Source organism: Rattus rattus, chromosome 10 (assembly GCF_011064425.1).
Source record: "Rattus rattus isolate New Zealand chromosome 10, Rrattus_CSIRO_v1, whole genome shotgun sequence".
Taxonomy (NCBI): Eukaryota; Metazoa; Chordata; class Mammalia; order Rodentia; family Muridae; genus Rattus; species Rattus rattus.
Window position 1 is genome coordinate 42,518,011 of NC_046163.1, and position 16,569 is coordinate 42,534,579.

At 41.6% G+C, this 16,569-nt stretch overlaps 1 protein-coding gene across 2 annotated transcripts in view; it reads right to left on the reverse strand.

The window, feature by feature from the left end:
- Prrx1 (paired related homeobox 1) overlaps positions 1-16,569 on the reverse strand; it is a 65,681-nt gene that overhangs the window by 7,017 nt on the left and 42,095 nt on the right. For both annotated transcript variants that reach the window (XM_032915168.1, XM_032915169.1), the window contains exons 2-3: positions 6,945-7,120; positions 3,033-3,214 (exon numbers count right to left, since the gene is read on the reverse strand). In XM_032915168.1, coding sequence (XP_032771059.1) covers positions 3,033-3,214; positions 6,945-7,120 — 358 coding nt within the window. The remainder of the gene's footprint in view (positions 1-3,032; positions 3,215-6,944; positions 7,121-16,569) is intronic.

The window sequence follows — 16,569 nt, forward strand, 5'->3', positions numbered from 1 at the left end:
ATAACTGTTCTATGATCTTTACACTCAATAGCAAAGACATCCAGCTAAAGGGGGGTGGTGCTTTCTAGCCTATGATTCTGACTCTGGGCAAATAACTGCTTTTATGACTTGGTTTCCTGTTCTTCTGAGACAAACTATGGAAGTCATAAAACCATCCCCTCTAGCAAAAGAGTCTACTCTCTGTCCTTGGGCTTCATGATCTAACCACATAGGCCATCGCCCTAAGATGCCACACCCCAGGAAGAGGACCTCAGCTCTAAACAGGCTTTGCTGATCCGGAAAGAGTGCTTGAAGCAAGAAGGAGAACTTAGATAGTTTCCCAATCTTACACATTTTGGTTTTTCCAATACAGCGCAATGTCAAATTTGAAAGAATAGGTTGGTCATGCAGCCCAATGTGTTGGGTAGAAACCTGGCCCAGAAGTACTGTTCTGACTCTGCTTGCTGAAGACTTAAACCTGTGAAAGTGACTGGTCTCCTCTTGTTTTGAACCAGGGCAAGGATAGAACTATCACACAGGAGTACTCTAAAGGTTGACCAAGAGAAAAGCCTTTTAATGAATATCTCGTGTGAGGTACTAGCTTGACATAGTGATACTGACAGGAACAACAAGGTCCGTCATCTCCTTTGCTTGTCATCGTTTCTTGAATTATTTTTATAGTTCCTCAACAACAGTTATGTTTCCTAGCAAGTTTCAAAATGTAAAATCATAACATATTTGATTCTAAACATAGCAGAAATATCCCCAAGTAACAGAATAGCCTTTGACACTTTCAGAAATTAATGAAATTATAAACACTTTAGTTAACAATAGATCAAAGAAACATTATCATTGATTAAAGTCTTGCCTTAAGCTTCTGCTTCTTAACTTATATTTGATGTTAATTTATTCTTCATACAAAATATGAACAATTAAGTTCTATCCTGCTTCAATTGGCTTTTTTTTTTTACAAACATTGTGTATAAGAGAAATGAATGCATACCACGAAATGAGAAAAGGACATTACATAGTCTTAAATGATAAAAGAGCACAATACAAAATAATATGTACACTAAGACTATCCCTATATAAAATAATGAACTCTAATCATAAAATGAACTAACTAGTTACATCAAGATGGTGAGACTATGAGTGGATTTTCAAAATGTATGTAGAATTTCTATTTTTTCAATTAAAATAGACTATTTCCCAAAAAGGCACACCAAATCCCCATGGTACTAGTTTCTGCTAGATGCCCACACTAGGGCATGTTTCTTTGGTTCAGATTGCCTAACTTGATGCTAGTTCAGGAAGGATTACGTCTCCACTTGTGTTAGTATGCTGTGTTCAGCTCCTTGGATAGGGACCACGTGGCAGCCATCTGGATTGTCAATAGCTGGGGGGAAAAATCCCAAGGAAGACATAAGCAGAAAAAGGAGCAATACTTCCTGGTTGGAACCAAACTCAAACCAGAGATCTTAATGCACCAGACTCCAAATTATACCCATATTCCAAGCCGGTTGCTGAATTTGTGGACTACCAATAGTTGTAGGGAAAACAGCCCTTTAACTTATTTAAAATATTATAGAATATGCTATTCCAACAACAGTCTCCAAAATGTGTTTTTAGTAAGTTCTACATCTAAATTTTAGATGAAATAAGGAAGCATCTAAATTTTAAGTAGGCAACATAGACATAGCTGCAAAGGTTGGCCAACGGAGACCCAGAACACACACACAGGCCCCTCTCATTTTTTTTAGACACAGATACCTATCACTGAGATCAGCACTGCTTCAGGCTAAGTTCACGAGGGACGTATATAAAACTTCCAAATGCATTTATGACATTTCTCCGAAGAACCCACTTGGACCCGAAAGAGCATTTAGATGAGACTTTGGGATTTAACAGTACCTATCAAGTGTGGCAAAGCACTGGTGTTTCACGAATGTGGCATTTCACATCTTTATCTGGGCACAATTCCCTGTAACCGGTTTTAAGTCCTTTCTTAGGTCAAGAATTAAATTTAAAAAAGATAAATAAATGTCATTCAATAGAAAAATGAGCGTGTGCATAGTTCTTCCAGGCAGGATATATAGCCTTGACTTGGGTTTTTCCAAGTTTTAAAGAAAAGTATACTAGCCTGATCATAGGTTAAGTCCAGGAATCCAAGATGCCCTTACATCAACTTGGGCTTTCTGAAAAGCACACTGAACGGAGGGTGACAGACTCCAAATAAGGATTAAAATAGTCCTCTATTATTTCCTGCGTCAAATGTTTCCTTTTTTAATATAAAAGTTCAGTGTGGTTTTTTTCTATTTAAAGCATACCACAGCAGAGAGAGAGAGAGAGAGAGAGAGAGAGAGAGAGAGAGAGAGAGAGAGAGAGAGAGAGAGATTGGGACATACAAGAAGCACAAACAGAGGAGGAGGAGGAAGCATTGGGGATCTTAAGAAAGCCTCACCTATTAACTAAGTACTAGGGTCATGAAAACGATTAAAACAAGCTTCTCTGTTGCTGAATTTCCCTTCTTCCCTCCTGTCTCACTCCTCTCTCTCCTCTTCTCTCCATCCCTGTCTCACTTCTTCTCCCTCCCACCCTCTCTCCTTTCCTCATCATTCAAAATCAGATTTATTGCGAAGAGCGCCTTTAGTCCTACACTCGCAGCATTACACATTGATTCCCTACTCGGCCATAACACAGCAAATGTGTTTTAAACGGGATACTTTTGTTCCAGAATGGTTCCAAGAGAGCCACCAGGCCCAGTTTGCAAAGGATCTGTTCGTTTTTATTCTTTCCCAGTTTTGCAACCTTGGCAAGAATTCCTGAGTCCGGGAGGAGATTGCTGATGGCTGCCCCTCTCTCTTCTGCCCCAAACCCTGCTCCTGGGGCAACTAGCAATCTCCTGGGAAAATGTGGGGATACCAGCAAGTCGAATGTCTCTGAAGAGGCTAACCCAGTAAGGAATGTAGCCGGCTGCAAAAGCGGCCTCGAGAGTGGTGGATGGCTGAGAAGCATGTGGAAGTGGAGCGAGAGAGAGTGGGCCAGTCATTCACCTGTACGGAGAGGCTGTCCCCCAGGAGAGATAATCGGTGGGTCTGGGAGCAGGACGAGGTACGATGGGTTGCTCCACGGCAGTCACGTCTCCTGAGTAGGACTTGAGGAGAGAAGCGTTTTTATTGGCCAGCATGGCTCGCTCATTCCTGCGGAACTTAGCTCTTCGGTTCTGAAACCACACCTGGAATAGTGTTGTGAAGGGAGAAAGACGTCAAGAGGGAGAGGAAGAACAAGGAAAAATAGGTTACACGAAGGAAATTTTGGTTGACTTTACTATGTAATGCCACCCCAAGAAAGATACAGGATGGGTCTAGACCTCTTCCTAAAATAACAGAAATCCTGCAGTGTTATCCTTCCCCCATGGTCAATGAGTTTAGAGGGAAATCTCTGAATCTGTGTAGTACTTCAGAGGTAGTGCTTAGCATATACAAGGCCCGGCACAAAAGGACCATCAAATACTTATAGCAATTAAGAATTCAGAGATGGGAATCTATACACATTCTACGAGACAACATGTCGGTTATAAACCCTGTTGTAATTATATTCAATATAATTAGAATTTTCTTAGATGTTGGCAATAGATACAATGGGTTTTCTAAGAGCATTTTAAGGATTCTTACAATTTTTCGTCTGCTTTCATTGTGTTTATCATTTAAAGAAAACCCTCCATCTCCCCCACACCTTCTGGCAAGGATTAAGAAGAAAATTATTCCTAGAAAAGGTGCAGGAAAAACCATAGGGGGAGTGAAGATGCAACAGAAGAAAAAGAACCACTAAAGGGTGCTCTAATAAATCAGCACCCCCGTGGGAGCCCAAGCAAATGGGGACTCTGGAGACCAAGATGAACAGTGGCTAGATGTTTAGGGGTATCCCTCTCCCCTCAAGGGTATATCTATACGCCGGCTCCTGGCTATAATATCCCAGCACTTCTACCATATTGAACCAGACAGGGAAACCTACTTACATTCTATAAAGGAACTCTTAGCAGGAAGGAAATGACAAATGAACAAACAAAAAAACAGGCACTAACCCTGAAAAGTCAATGGGAGGACATTTATTTGTACATCCCAAGGCATGCATGTAGCCTGACAGGATCTGTGACAACTAGTCATAACCTTCTATTTAAATTGATGCCAGGACTCGTAACCTACATTGGGACTGACACTATTTCTAGTTAGCGTGATAATTCTGCATGTTGGGCTCTATGCTTTCTATTTTAAAGTTGAGGATATGGGTCCAGTGAGAAGCAATCCTGAAGTTCGTGCAAATAATAACAACATTTAGTTCTACTTAAGGATGTCTAACCCATGGCATACAATTCTTATCATTTATTCACATAATTTTATTCATTCATTATGTTCGTTCCAGAACGCTCTATGGGGTGCTTACTGGAGTGCAGGCCTGATACTAAATCTGGGAAGAAGAGATGATTTATTTATTGCATTTATTTATTGACTGTATTTATTGACTGCTCTCAAGCAGTTCAAAGTTTGTGAAAGCCTGATGCATACACACACCTAAATAATGTAAACCAAACATTTTGGCCAAGTTATCGAAAGTATGACAGTGTGTGGGGATAAATTGCTCTAGTGGACAACATTGACCTAAAATGTCATGTGACTATTGCCCCCTCCCCCCAAGGAATTGTGTAGCATGCAGGACCTGAATGGACGTCAGCAAAGGTAGTTTCAGACATCTCCCTACCTGTCCAGCCCCCAGATCTTTCATTTATAATATGGGCAACACTTTGCCATTAGAGTTACCACTTTACATGTAAATATAGCTGATGCCTTACTTGATACCCTCTACCACCTTTCTACTGGGGAAAAAAAAGTGAAAATTTCTTAACATGGAAAAAAAAGCACTGTTCAAGAATTAGCTCTCGCTCTCATACAGACAAAGGGGGGTGGGGAAGGCAGACGTGGGATGGAGGCTGGTGGAGAGGTAACCGGGAAGTGGGATATCAACTGAGATGTAAAGGAATGGAATGATCAATAAAAGAATTAGCTGTTTATCATAAAGCCATACTACTTTTAATGTGTCTTAGATTCAGAGGACTCCCCCAAAACAGTAGATGAGTGTCCACCACATGCAGTGACACCAGACATTCCTCTACTTATCAGTGATACTTGTGGGGATCGTCTTGTGATGATATCACCATTCCATGGCCTGCATAACTCTTCTCTGTTCTAGGCAATGGTACCCTTAATGAGTGGGCCAGTGCCTTATTTATCTCCAACAATTCAGCAAGTCCACAGTAGTTCAATAGGCATTTAAGGAAAGGGGGAGAAATGTGTTTTTCCAAGATGAAAAAATAAAGTCCCCTCTCCACACAGGAGGACTTTAGCATGCAGTGAGGAGACTTGGCCCACAGACAACTTGATATAGTTCATGCCATGTTATAACAAATGCCCTGGACATGGAGTCCTAGAGTTCAGTGTTTGGTTTGGTCTGGGAAAAGCTAGAAGTTTAAGGAGAAATAATAAAGTCACAGAGGAACAACTCTGTGCCGCTCGCCCAGGAAATGTCACAGCAATAGAGGCAATGGTGAATGTATCTGTGTGCACATGTATGCATTATGTATGGACATGCATGACATTCATTCACTGAAATGGGACATGATTTATCTCACAACCCTTCTGCATTGTAAAACAATTTTCAGCACCACACTATCTGTTTCCTTTTTAAAATTCAGAGCACTAAACAAAATGGTGCTGTGGGCTACTAGGGGATACCCGTTTATTTGATTTGATTTTTTTTTACATACAATATATTCGACCACATTTTTTTCCTTCCTCCAACTCCTCCCAGATCCTCTCTACCTTCTTACTATTTAAGATTAGTACCCTCCTCCCTCAAAAAAAAGTTGAAAACAAAAGATCAAAATAGAAAAAAAAAAAAGGAAAACACCCAAACTAAGAGCATGTTTTTGTGCTTTTCTTTCTCCTTTGTTTCTTTTGTGTGTGGGTTACTCATTTACAGATGTCTTTCACTGCAGGCTGAGGTGGGAAATAGGAGATGTAAAGGGTTAGGAAGGCGGAGAGAGCTCACAGCAGTGGGGTGGTGTATACACTGAGGTTAACATCAGTTCTGCGAGGATAGCAGGAGGGAGAGAACGGGACCAATGTGGACACCATGGAGCTGTGCTATGTTTCTATGGAGCAGCAGCATCTGAGCCCTGACAGCGACACAAAGGCGTTTCCTCAACACTCTGTCTTCCTTTCCCTGGGGCCACAGAAGGGGCCTAGATGGCTTTCCTTGCATCTTTCCTTTTCCTTTTTTCTTATCTCTTGGGAGGAACTTGGAGGAGATGCCCCTGTGTCCCCGGGTGGAGAATCTTGTTACACTCTCCAACTGAAGGAACCACCATGGCTCTATTCTCCCCTTCCCTGTTTTATTTCCTCAAGACATTGGAGACGGTGAGACAGTATGTAGTTTAAGTGTGCTCTTAACTTCTCAATAGCCATGTCCAGCCTCTATCACCATTCATAATCACGAGTACTGAGAACAAAGTACTGGAAGGTTTATATATTCTCCCAAGCTGTCGAGGAAGAGTCCATATCTATGGACTCTCTAGGATTTAAATTGAGAGCTGGGGGTGCAGAGGCAAGCCCTTAGTGGACGGTTTATGGAACACGATATAGAAAGTTCACAACAGGGAAAAGGGATAGCCTTTCCTTCCCTACAGCATATTCATCCTTCCCAAAGGCGTTCTACTTGGCTTTTTTAAAATGCCATTCTACCCAAAGAAGCACAGTAAAGGTATGCAGCCCGTTGTTATACTTTATTTTCATAACCCATATCAGTATCATCTCCAGTCCCAAACCTCTAATTTGTATCCATAATCAATGTTCATGGCTGTGTCACTATGGAGGGGATGCTTGGTGCCTGCCACTCAAAGCATGACTTACCTGCACTCTGGCCTCCGTGAGGTTCACCCGACGTGCAAGATCTTCTCGTACAAAAGCATCCGGGTAATGGGTCCTCTCGAAGACGCGCTCCAAGGCCTGCAGCTGGCTGCTATTGAAGGTTGTCCTGTTTCTCCGTTGCTTTCTCTTCTTCTTCTCCTCAGAGTTCAGCTGATCATCTGGAAGGAAAGTGGGGATAAGGAAGGAAGGTCACGCGAGAGATCCCAGACGGCCTGCATTTACTGTCATCTATGAGAGATTGCAAAGTACCACAGTCAAATGCCATTTTCAGTGAGGGCCAAGACTCCTCCTCAGCGCTGGGGCCTCATTATCGCATGTCTATTTAAGATTAGACCTGAGATGGTTGCCTGAAGGATGTTACTTGCAGCTCATTGAGATCTGTTCTGTGACAGACAGCTGAAGGAAAATCTCACCCGTCCATATCCTCCTCATTTCACCAGAGATGAGGAAAGAAAAGTAGACCTTATTCTACCTCACTCCCTCACACTATCTGATGTTTATTTACACAGTTTCATCACGAAATATACCAGTTCCTCTCCACATCACAGGCACACGGTCAGAAGTGCACAGTGTACGGAAAAGAAACGGTCCAAACCAAATCAAAGAGGTTTCCATTTTAAAACACGTTCTCCTTAAATGCAGTGACTGACTAACTCAGAGTGGCGTTCAGAAAAAACTCCATGCCATGCCATCGCCCAAACAGGCTTCAGCTTAGAGCAGTATCAGGAACCTTAGCAACCATTACTTAAAAAACACACAAGAATGAGGAGCTGTTCCCTGAAACAGTTGCACCCCACGTTGAGATGTAGGGTCCTGAGGACCAGGGGAACCTTTGGGGAAAAATAATCACATCTCTGAATTTTTACCTGCCACGGACCTACATGAGTTAGCTCTGAATTATCCCAAAGTCATCTTGGTGTGCCAGTCATTCCAACAGCAAAATCCACCCATCAGAGAGGAATGTCCTGAAATCCCTCCCAGCCCCAGTACAAGGATGATTGACTGGAAACCAAGGGGCTGACCAGCTGTGCTAATGCCGCCATCAAACAATTATCCCAGAAGCTGGAACTCCCAGAGCCCGTATAGGTCATACACATTCTGTTATGGCATGTGCTGTCCAGAGAGGCTCAGTCCCAAGTAAATCACAAGGAGTAATGATGAAGATAAAGGAGAGATTGTATATTTGCTCCATTTTAAACAAACCGGGTCTCCTAGCACTTTGTTTCTAGCACATCTAATCATGGTTTCCTGTGAGTAAATACGCACAGTGCTCGCAACAAAGCTGCTGGCAAGAATCAACCTCAACTGTAGTATCACTGTTACCACAAAGAAACAAATGAGAGCCTGTTCTACGGTTATGTTTGGGGTTCAAAGTGCAGCTTAGACTGAGGACTCCTGCAGAGCAGATCTCTAGGTACCTGATGACTGAGACTGCTATCTTCGCACTCCAAGATTCCTTCCCTCTTAGCCTCCTCTAGGACTTAGAACAGACACTGTATATTGTCCTTGGTAATTAAAGACCCAGCTACAATAAACACTGGCTAATTTTCCCCCCTGGGAAACATGAAACTTCTCTTGTCCTCAGAAAAGTTTGTCTGTAGAAAAAAAAAGTGTAAGATCTTACCCAATTTCTCAAAGAGAGAAATCGCTGGTCTTCCTACGGAAAGACCAGCAGTCTCAACTAACCTGGACCACCAAGATCTTTCAGACACTGAATCATCAACCAGGCAGCATACATGAGCTGATCTGAGGCCCCCAACATATCCTTGAAAAACATTCAGGATCCTTGAAGAGGTCTGGTGGGGTGGGGGTTGGGGGTGGGGACATCCTCTTGGAGACAGGGGAGGAGGAATAGGATGGGATGAGGAACAGATAGAGGTCAGACCAGGAGGAGGATAACAACTGGATTTTTTTTAAATTAAAGAATAATAATAATAAAAGAAAGAAAGTAAGGAAGGGAGGAAGGAAGGAGGGAAGAAAGAAAGAAAGGAAGAAAGAAAGAAAGGAAGGAAGGAAGGAAGGAAGGAAGAAAGAAAGGAAGGAAGGAAGAAAGGAAGGAAGGAAGGAAGGAAGGAAGAAAGAAATAGAAGAAGTTGCTGACTATCAGAAATGATTGATAGATGCAGGAGCTCCATTAATCCTTTCTTCAGATGGAGCTTCTGTCGTGCTCTGATGAGACTCTCAAATCAGCCTCATTTTGATGATAGAACCATTTGAATCATAATCAAGATCTCTCGATGCCTAGATCATCCCAGTTAACATGACTGACACCATTTACCTATTAGAAGTATTAGCTGACAATATCATCATTGAAAGAACACTGACAGTAACAACACTGTAATTGAAGCATGTAGGACCGAACATCATTTAGCATGTACAGTCTCCTCCCTGTTCCATTGTTTGGAAGCATTTGCATTGTTCTTTTCTTCTTCTTCTTCTTCATACTAGATCTCTTGAACTCAATTCCGTATGCCTAGCTCTTCTGGTATCTCTTCATCTTCAAGGACTTTGAGACAATACCTTATTAGGAATTTCATGTTTCCATTAAGCATGAATCTGCAAAAAGTCCTTACTTTCTATACTTTTCTAAATTTGAGACCAATCAGACCACAGGTTACTATTTTGTTTTTTGTCAAATAAAGAAAACCCCAGATTAAGTAAATTCCCTGATTTTTCTTCACTCAAAATTCCTTTTCCTGCCTAACCACAAGTTCCATGTCCTTTTTTTCTGTCTTGTAATCCTGTTTCTTCTTGTACTGCCAAGCTCTGATCAAGATCAAGAATATTTTTTACGTCTTGGTCTTAGTACTACAACCTGCCCCATCATCTCTCCATAGTTCTTTGAGATCTCCCACTGTTGATTGAAATTCCACTGACTGTCCACTATAAAACCACCAACTCCCCTGACGTGGGAGTAAGGGAAATGAAGGATTACAGTTTATGACACAGAAATAAATAGCAATGATGTTCTGAAGTGATTCCAGCAAGAGTTTCCCAGTAAATGTTCTCGGTTTCTTTTAACAAATGAAAACATCAGTTCAGATCATGTTGAAGGTGAGAAAAGACATGCAAATCACAAGGGTCCCAGGAGTCTGGTTCTGGCAAATGTCCTTCAAAACCCAAGTCAAATGGAAGAGACAATGAGTAGGCAGCGAGGTAGCTGGGGCAGCTGCCTGTTGGCTCATCTGTCTTTGCTCACTGCTTACAGCCTGAGAGTTTTCCCTACCACTGAAGTACAGTGTCACCCACAGCAGGAGAAGATAAATAAATGCTGCTGAAGTTTACAAACTCAGGGCACTTGAAAAACGTATGATAAATACATCTATCAGATTTGGGGTTCTGGGTAAATGCAAGGGAAAATGCAGTGAGGGTTTATCATAGCAAGAGAGTCATCTTTCTGCTAGGCCAGCTACAGTGAAGACTAATTTCAAACTACATGGTTCAAAGGCACTAATATCCAACTGGCTGATGGGATGGACACCATTCTTGGGCCTGCTAAAGGCATTGGGATTTACTAAGCCTTGGAATAACCAAGAGTTGTGAATATATCTTTACAAAAAGAGATCATATGTAAATCCAAGGTGGTTATGGATGTTATAGATGTGTATTTGAATGCATTGCAATTATATAGTTATTGCTACTCTCTGGATGAAGTGACTAAACTGGATTAACGGGCAGGTACAGTTTCCTAAGATTCTGGCACCATATACAATGCAAGAAATTCCCTAATCCGTTCCCCCTCATTTTGCAGAACAAAGTGATTTGCCCAAAATAGCAATGGCATTTTGAGATTTCTAGACAGAACTGGGGGCCAGGACACTCAATTCTACTCTGTTCTTAAGAGCAAATACATGCTATGCAAAAGAAGAACAAGAAGTCGTCAGCAAGGAAAGTGAACCTAGCTGTGGAAATGACTCATGGGAAGTGATTTCTCGTGCTAGCTGTTATAAAAACGTTCTAAGGCGGGTCGGTGAACGAAAACCAATGTGTCATGCACTGTTGCTGCCAGAATGTCCATGTGTGCATCTTTAGTAGCTATTAAAGTCAGATGTCCTGTGCTTTCTTTCTCACTTGCCTCCCTGTGGTTATTTACGCACAACAGAACTCCTCTGCCTTCCATCTTTTTTCCAGAACACGTGGGCACACTTCTCTTTCATTTTAAAGAATACATGAAAATCGATGTGTCCTAGGAAGCACATCACGTTTTACTTCCTGTGTGAAGACTTGGCCAATAGTTTCAGCCTGTATTAGCCTATCTCTTTCTAAATCTCCATACATATGTTACTGTTTTATCAAATACTATATAAAAATTACAGTCCTGCCTAGACCCTATGAACATATATAGCAATAGATATGCAGCTTGGTCTTCATGGGAGTCCCCCCAACAAGGAGAGCTAGGGCTATCCTTGAATTTATTGTCTGCCTATAGATCCTATTCCCCTAACTGGGCTACCTTGTCTGGCCTCAGTGAGAGAGGATGCCCCTAGTCCTCCAGTATGGAGAAGGAGGCCTGGGGTGCTGATATTGGGATATAAAGTGATAAATAAATTAATGTAATTAAAAGTTTTCAATCCAATTCTTCCAGGTGAACATTTTCTTGTCTTTGTGCATTCAATCATTGCTATGAAAGAGATAGAGGCAGCATAGATGAGCTGGTGATAAATGTTGGAAGAATGGACCTATACTGTCATATAGAAGCAGGACCATGAGTTAGAAGCCCCGCCCCCCAAAGGGCTCAGGGAGTCCTGAATTCGGATGATTCTTTTTAATAGTGAAAAGCGACAACTAGTTAGGTCAGGACTACCTTTGTTTCTGGGTGATTTTAAATACAAAAGGAAGAAAGAAAAAACCTTTTACAGCGAGTCTTCTTCAGATCCAGGCACAGGAAAGGATGTGGGGTCTTGTTTCTTTGTAAATGGAGAGCTCAATCTTTTGGTTTCATCTCTTATGTGAAAAGCATCTTTGAGATGAATGAGCAATTTAAATAATGAGACACACATACGAGACAGAAATGCTAAAAAGAGTAGTGTTTTCAGTGGATCAGAATATTAGTGGCATCAGAATAGGGATTAGAATCACTTGTAAGATAAATTGTGTATACATACATGGGTTGGAAAGAAACCACGAACACCCTGGCTGTAGCATAAAGTTCACCGTGTATTCTGTATGAGGTTGCTGACATTCCACTAGAGGGTAGGGTGAAGAAAGCAGAAAGCGCCAAGACCAGGCAGCTATGGTAACCCCTACTTACTAAGACCTTGTGTACGCGCGGACACACACACACACACACACACACCATGCAGTCTCTGACCTTCTGCTGTGCTACATCCAGTAGGAGGAACCTCCGAGGTTCAAGATCAAGGGTCAGTCCAGTGTAATTTAAAGGTACAGTAAAAGAAAAATATATATATTTTAGGAAGAAAATCGCAGTAAAAATGCGTTCCCTAGGCCTGAGTCACATCAATTTGGGAAGAAATCTGATGCAAGAAGATAAAATGCCAACTTCGGTAGCAGAAACCGACCACCACATCAAAGCCCGCCGTCGGTCTCTGGGCTGAAATCATGGCAGGCCAGTGAATCTGAGTCGCAGACCGCTGATCACTTTATGGGCATTGAAGAATGTTTTCAAAGCAATTTGTATTGCACAACAGCCACTTACTTTAATGGGATTTGTGTGGTGCAGGCCCTGTAACCTTTAGAAAATTGAAAGGAGGCATAATTGCAAAAGCCACTAAGAACTGTTTTGCTTAGATTGCCAGGCCTACGAAAAACACGAAGACAACGGCGGTGCCCATTAGCATTTCTTTGAGTATACTTGGCTTTAACTGAAATTGGGACAGCATCCTTCTAATATGTGTCCTGATAAGTGGCTCTGGTACCACTTAACTGGAGACACTGTTGCAGTGTTAGTGGAGCTTAGCTATGTATAGCAATGACCAAAGCCATGTTTAGCATCATGCCTTCTTCCCCCTTCTCCACAGCATGGTACTCGCATGGTCCTCCATCACTGAATCTCATCCACGCTGACGAATATGCAGCTCTTCAGTCACTATAGGTATTTGCCTATAATGTATAGTGTGTGTAAATGATGACCTTAGAGCTTCCAGGCCCACACTGCGTGGTAAAATTAGACATGTGTTCTTGCCTTTACCATCAAGGTGGCATGCATTTGGCTTATTTCTCTTAGATATTGATCTAAATCTTACAAAATAATATTAAAACATGTAGAATGTGATTGTTTGTTAGAGAAAAAGAATGTTCTAAAGACATGAAAAGGGGTTGGTGTGCCATGGGGGTGGAGAGATGGTTCTATGGTTAACAGTGCAGATTCTTCTCGCACAAGGTTTCCAGAGCCCACGTCAGGTGGCTCACAGCCACCGTGACTTGAGCTCCATGGAATTGGATGCCCTCTTCTGGCCTCTACATGTCCACAGACACCTGCACTCACAAGCACAAGCATACACACACACAGACACACACAGACACAGACACACACAGACACACACACACACACACACACACACACACACGCTAAATCTTTTAAGACATTTACTTTAATGGTTCTTTAGGGTGAGCCTCTGGTTCTGCATACAGTCCCAAAATTAGCCTTCTCATTAAAGCCAACCTTCCTTTGAAACAGAAAGCACTAAAAACTGTGAAGTGCCTTATCATGGTTCATAGTATTTTAAGTCTCTCATCTTCTCTATAGTTTTTTTTTTTGATCTGTAAGGCAAATGTATTTCCATAGTACTAAAATGTTAATATAATCCATATCACTTTTCTGTGCTTTAACTCTCAAGATGTGTCTTATGGCATTTGTGAGCACAACTCTTCAGGGAATCCAGTACAAACAAACCGTCCTATGCAGTTCTTTATCAGAACTCTAACTTTCTTCTGGAACTGTGTAGAATGTGTATAACGCTCTAGGTTTGCTCTTCAGCACCACCTGATGAGGAGGAGGAGGGGGAAGAGGAGGAGGATGTAAGAAAAGAAGAAAGGAAGAAAAAAGAGGAGGAGGAGAAGGAGGAGGAGAAGGAGGAGGAGAAGGAGAAGGAGGAGAAGGAGAAGAGAAGAAGAAAGAAGAAGAAGAAGAAGAAGAAGAAGAAGAAGAAGAAGAAGAAGAAGAAGAAGAAGAAGAAGAAGAAGAAGAAGAAGAAGAAGAAGAAGAAGAAGAATTGAGTTATTAGAGTACGTCCCCTTTGCTAGAGACATAAAGATCTGGCTTTAAATGTGGTTACTACCCTCAGTTTCTCTATGGGAAATATTAAAAGAATAGAAAGAATAACAAAGTAGGAAATAAGAACCCTTGATTAGATCCACCTGACTGTAATGGAGGGGATATAGTGGAACAGAGGAGAAAGCTTAGCAGCTTAGAGACCAAGATAACCGTGTTTTCCTGCAGCCTCCCCATTATTAACTGTGACTGTGGACAATGTGCTTCACTTCTCTGAGCCTGTTTTCAAAAGAACAGAATAGAGAAAAGGAATTAGATCTCAAGGTTGCCTGGGGCACTCAGGAATGCATCCTAGAGGCAGTCAATCAGCACCGAGAAGGCATTTGAACCGAGAAGGCTGCACTGCTAAGTTACTGATGAGATTTCTCCTTGGAAACGATCTAGCAAAAGCCATTGTGCTGTTCTTTCTCATTGCCCTCTGCTTCCTGTTTGTAATGACCCATGCTATTAGTAAGGAACTGCAGAGGAAGTCGGAAGATGCTTCCGATATGGTCACTACTGCTTGATCCAGTTTGATGAGTGTGTAAATGAGGTCCAGTGCAAAAAAAAAAAAAAACAAAAAACAAAAAAAACAAAACAAAACAAAACAAAACAAAAAAGACTCACAAAATCTTTAAAAGTCAGTAGACATGGCGGTAGACCCAACAAAGCATGAGGGAATCCACAGTTTGTCCCAGACACCCTACTGGGGGATACTCTTCTGCTGTTAGTTAATTCCTGACTTTCTACGGAGCCAAATTTTCTCTCTAAAATTCATTTCTGAAAAGAAATGTCCAAATATCAAGCAGATGCCTGCACTCAAATAGGTAAGGAATCCAGAACTTTTGTAAACAATCCCACCAGAAATTAGTATTTTAGAAAACACTGGAAAAAGAAGAAGGCCAAAGGCTAAATACGGGCTGTGAAAATTCAATTATTCTCAGCTCATTTGCTTTGCGTTAACTAATTTGGTTGCCACATGTCTAAACTAAAAATCACATTACTCAGGATGTATGCAGTGACTTTTCTTTCTTCCTCCTCCTTTTTTTATTTAATTTTATTTTTCGTTAAATGTCTGAGCATTTGGGGAAATTCCATTTTTTTTAAGAAAACAAACAAGGAAAGAAATGACAAAGGGAGGCAAAAATTCTAGGAAAAGAGTAATTTTGAATCAGGTTGTAAAGCTTTCCAAACTTTCCAGGTATACAGTCCCCTGAGGTGATGGCTGCCTATACAGACATCTCCGGCTTCTTCCTCTGACATTCTTCCTTTGTAAAGAGGGTTTCCAACTTTAAGGAAGGCTTACCATCAATCATGGCATTACCAGTAGGAACTGGCAATATTGTGTGGATCAACTTGTCCCAGGTCATTTTTAAAGCTGATTCTTTTATTTTTATTACATTTTAAAATCTTACTTTAAGATCTGGGGGAGGAAAGGAAAAACCAGGCTCTAGGAGCCAAGTGCAATGAGAGAAATGTCCATGCCTAATGAATGAGCTCAGTCTTTGGAAGGACAGGAAGAATGGGACAGAGAGGGCTCTTCTCCTTGGATAAAAACATAGTAACGATTACAAGGTATTTAAAGTCTGAGAGCATGACTTGTACTGCCCTGCATGTTGTTAGTCCAGAGTGAAAAGGGCAAGATGAGTCTAGGAGAGAAGCCATAGGGAACGGAGAGCTAGCTATCCATCACAATAAACCACCAGAGTAAAGGGCTCAGTAATCTACCATAAACAAGGAAGTCGGAGGGGGAGATTAAGTATCTCTGAATGGTTACTGTGCTCTTGGCTACCAAAAGGATTAAAGACAGGAGGATGCAAATGTGCCCCACATAAAAAAAATATGAAATTGAAGAATAATGCTTAAGTAAAGGAAATTAAAATTCTCCCCAAAGACCAAGAAAACTGAAAGCATACACAGTGGCTCAAGCTTAGAACGTTTTTGTGGGGTTGGGAAGTGGACACTGCTCTACAACATCTCTCGGTTGGTCTTAATACTTTCATATATAAAATCTGTTGCCATCTCAGTCAGTTCAGGTTGCCATGAAAAAGTCCTGTAGTCTGGGGGTTACATAGCAGAAATTTATCTCTCACAGACTGGAAACTGGGGAGCTTTAGAGCTTTAGTGCCTGAGCGTGGACCTATTCAGTCGCTTAAAAATAACAGTGTGCGTGTGGGGGAGGTGTGGCTGTGTTTTCTTGAGGTAACAAGGATCATATTCTATAGTGAGGGCTCCACCCGTGTGACCTCATCTGAACCACATTACTTCCTCAAGACCTGACCTTCAAACATGTCTGACTCACTGAATGTTACAGCTATAACACATGAATTTGACTGGAGGTGAGGGTGGGGTAGGGTTAAGCATTTGCTGGAGGAGAATTGCTCTGACTCAAAG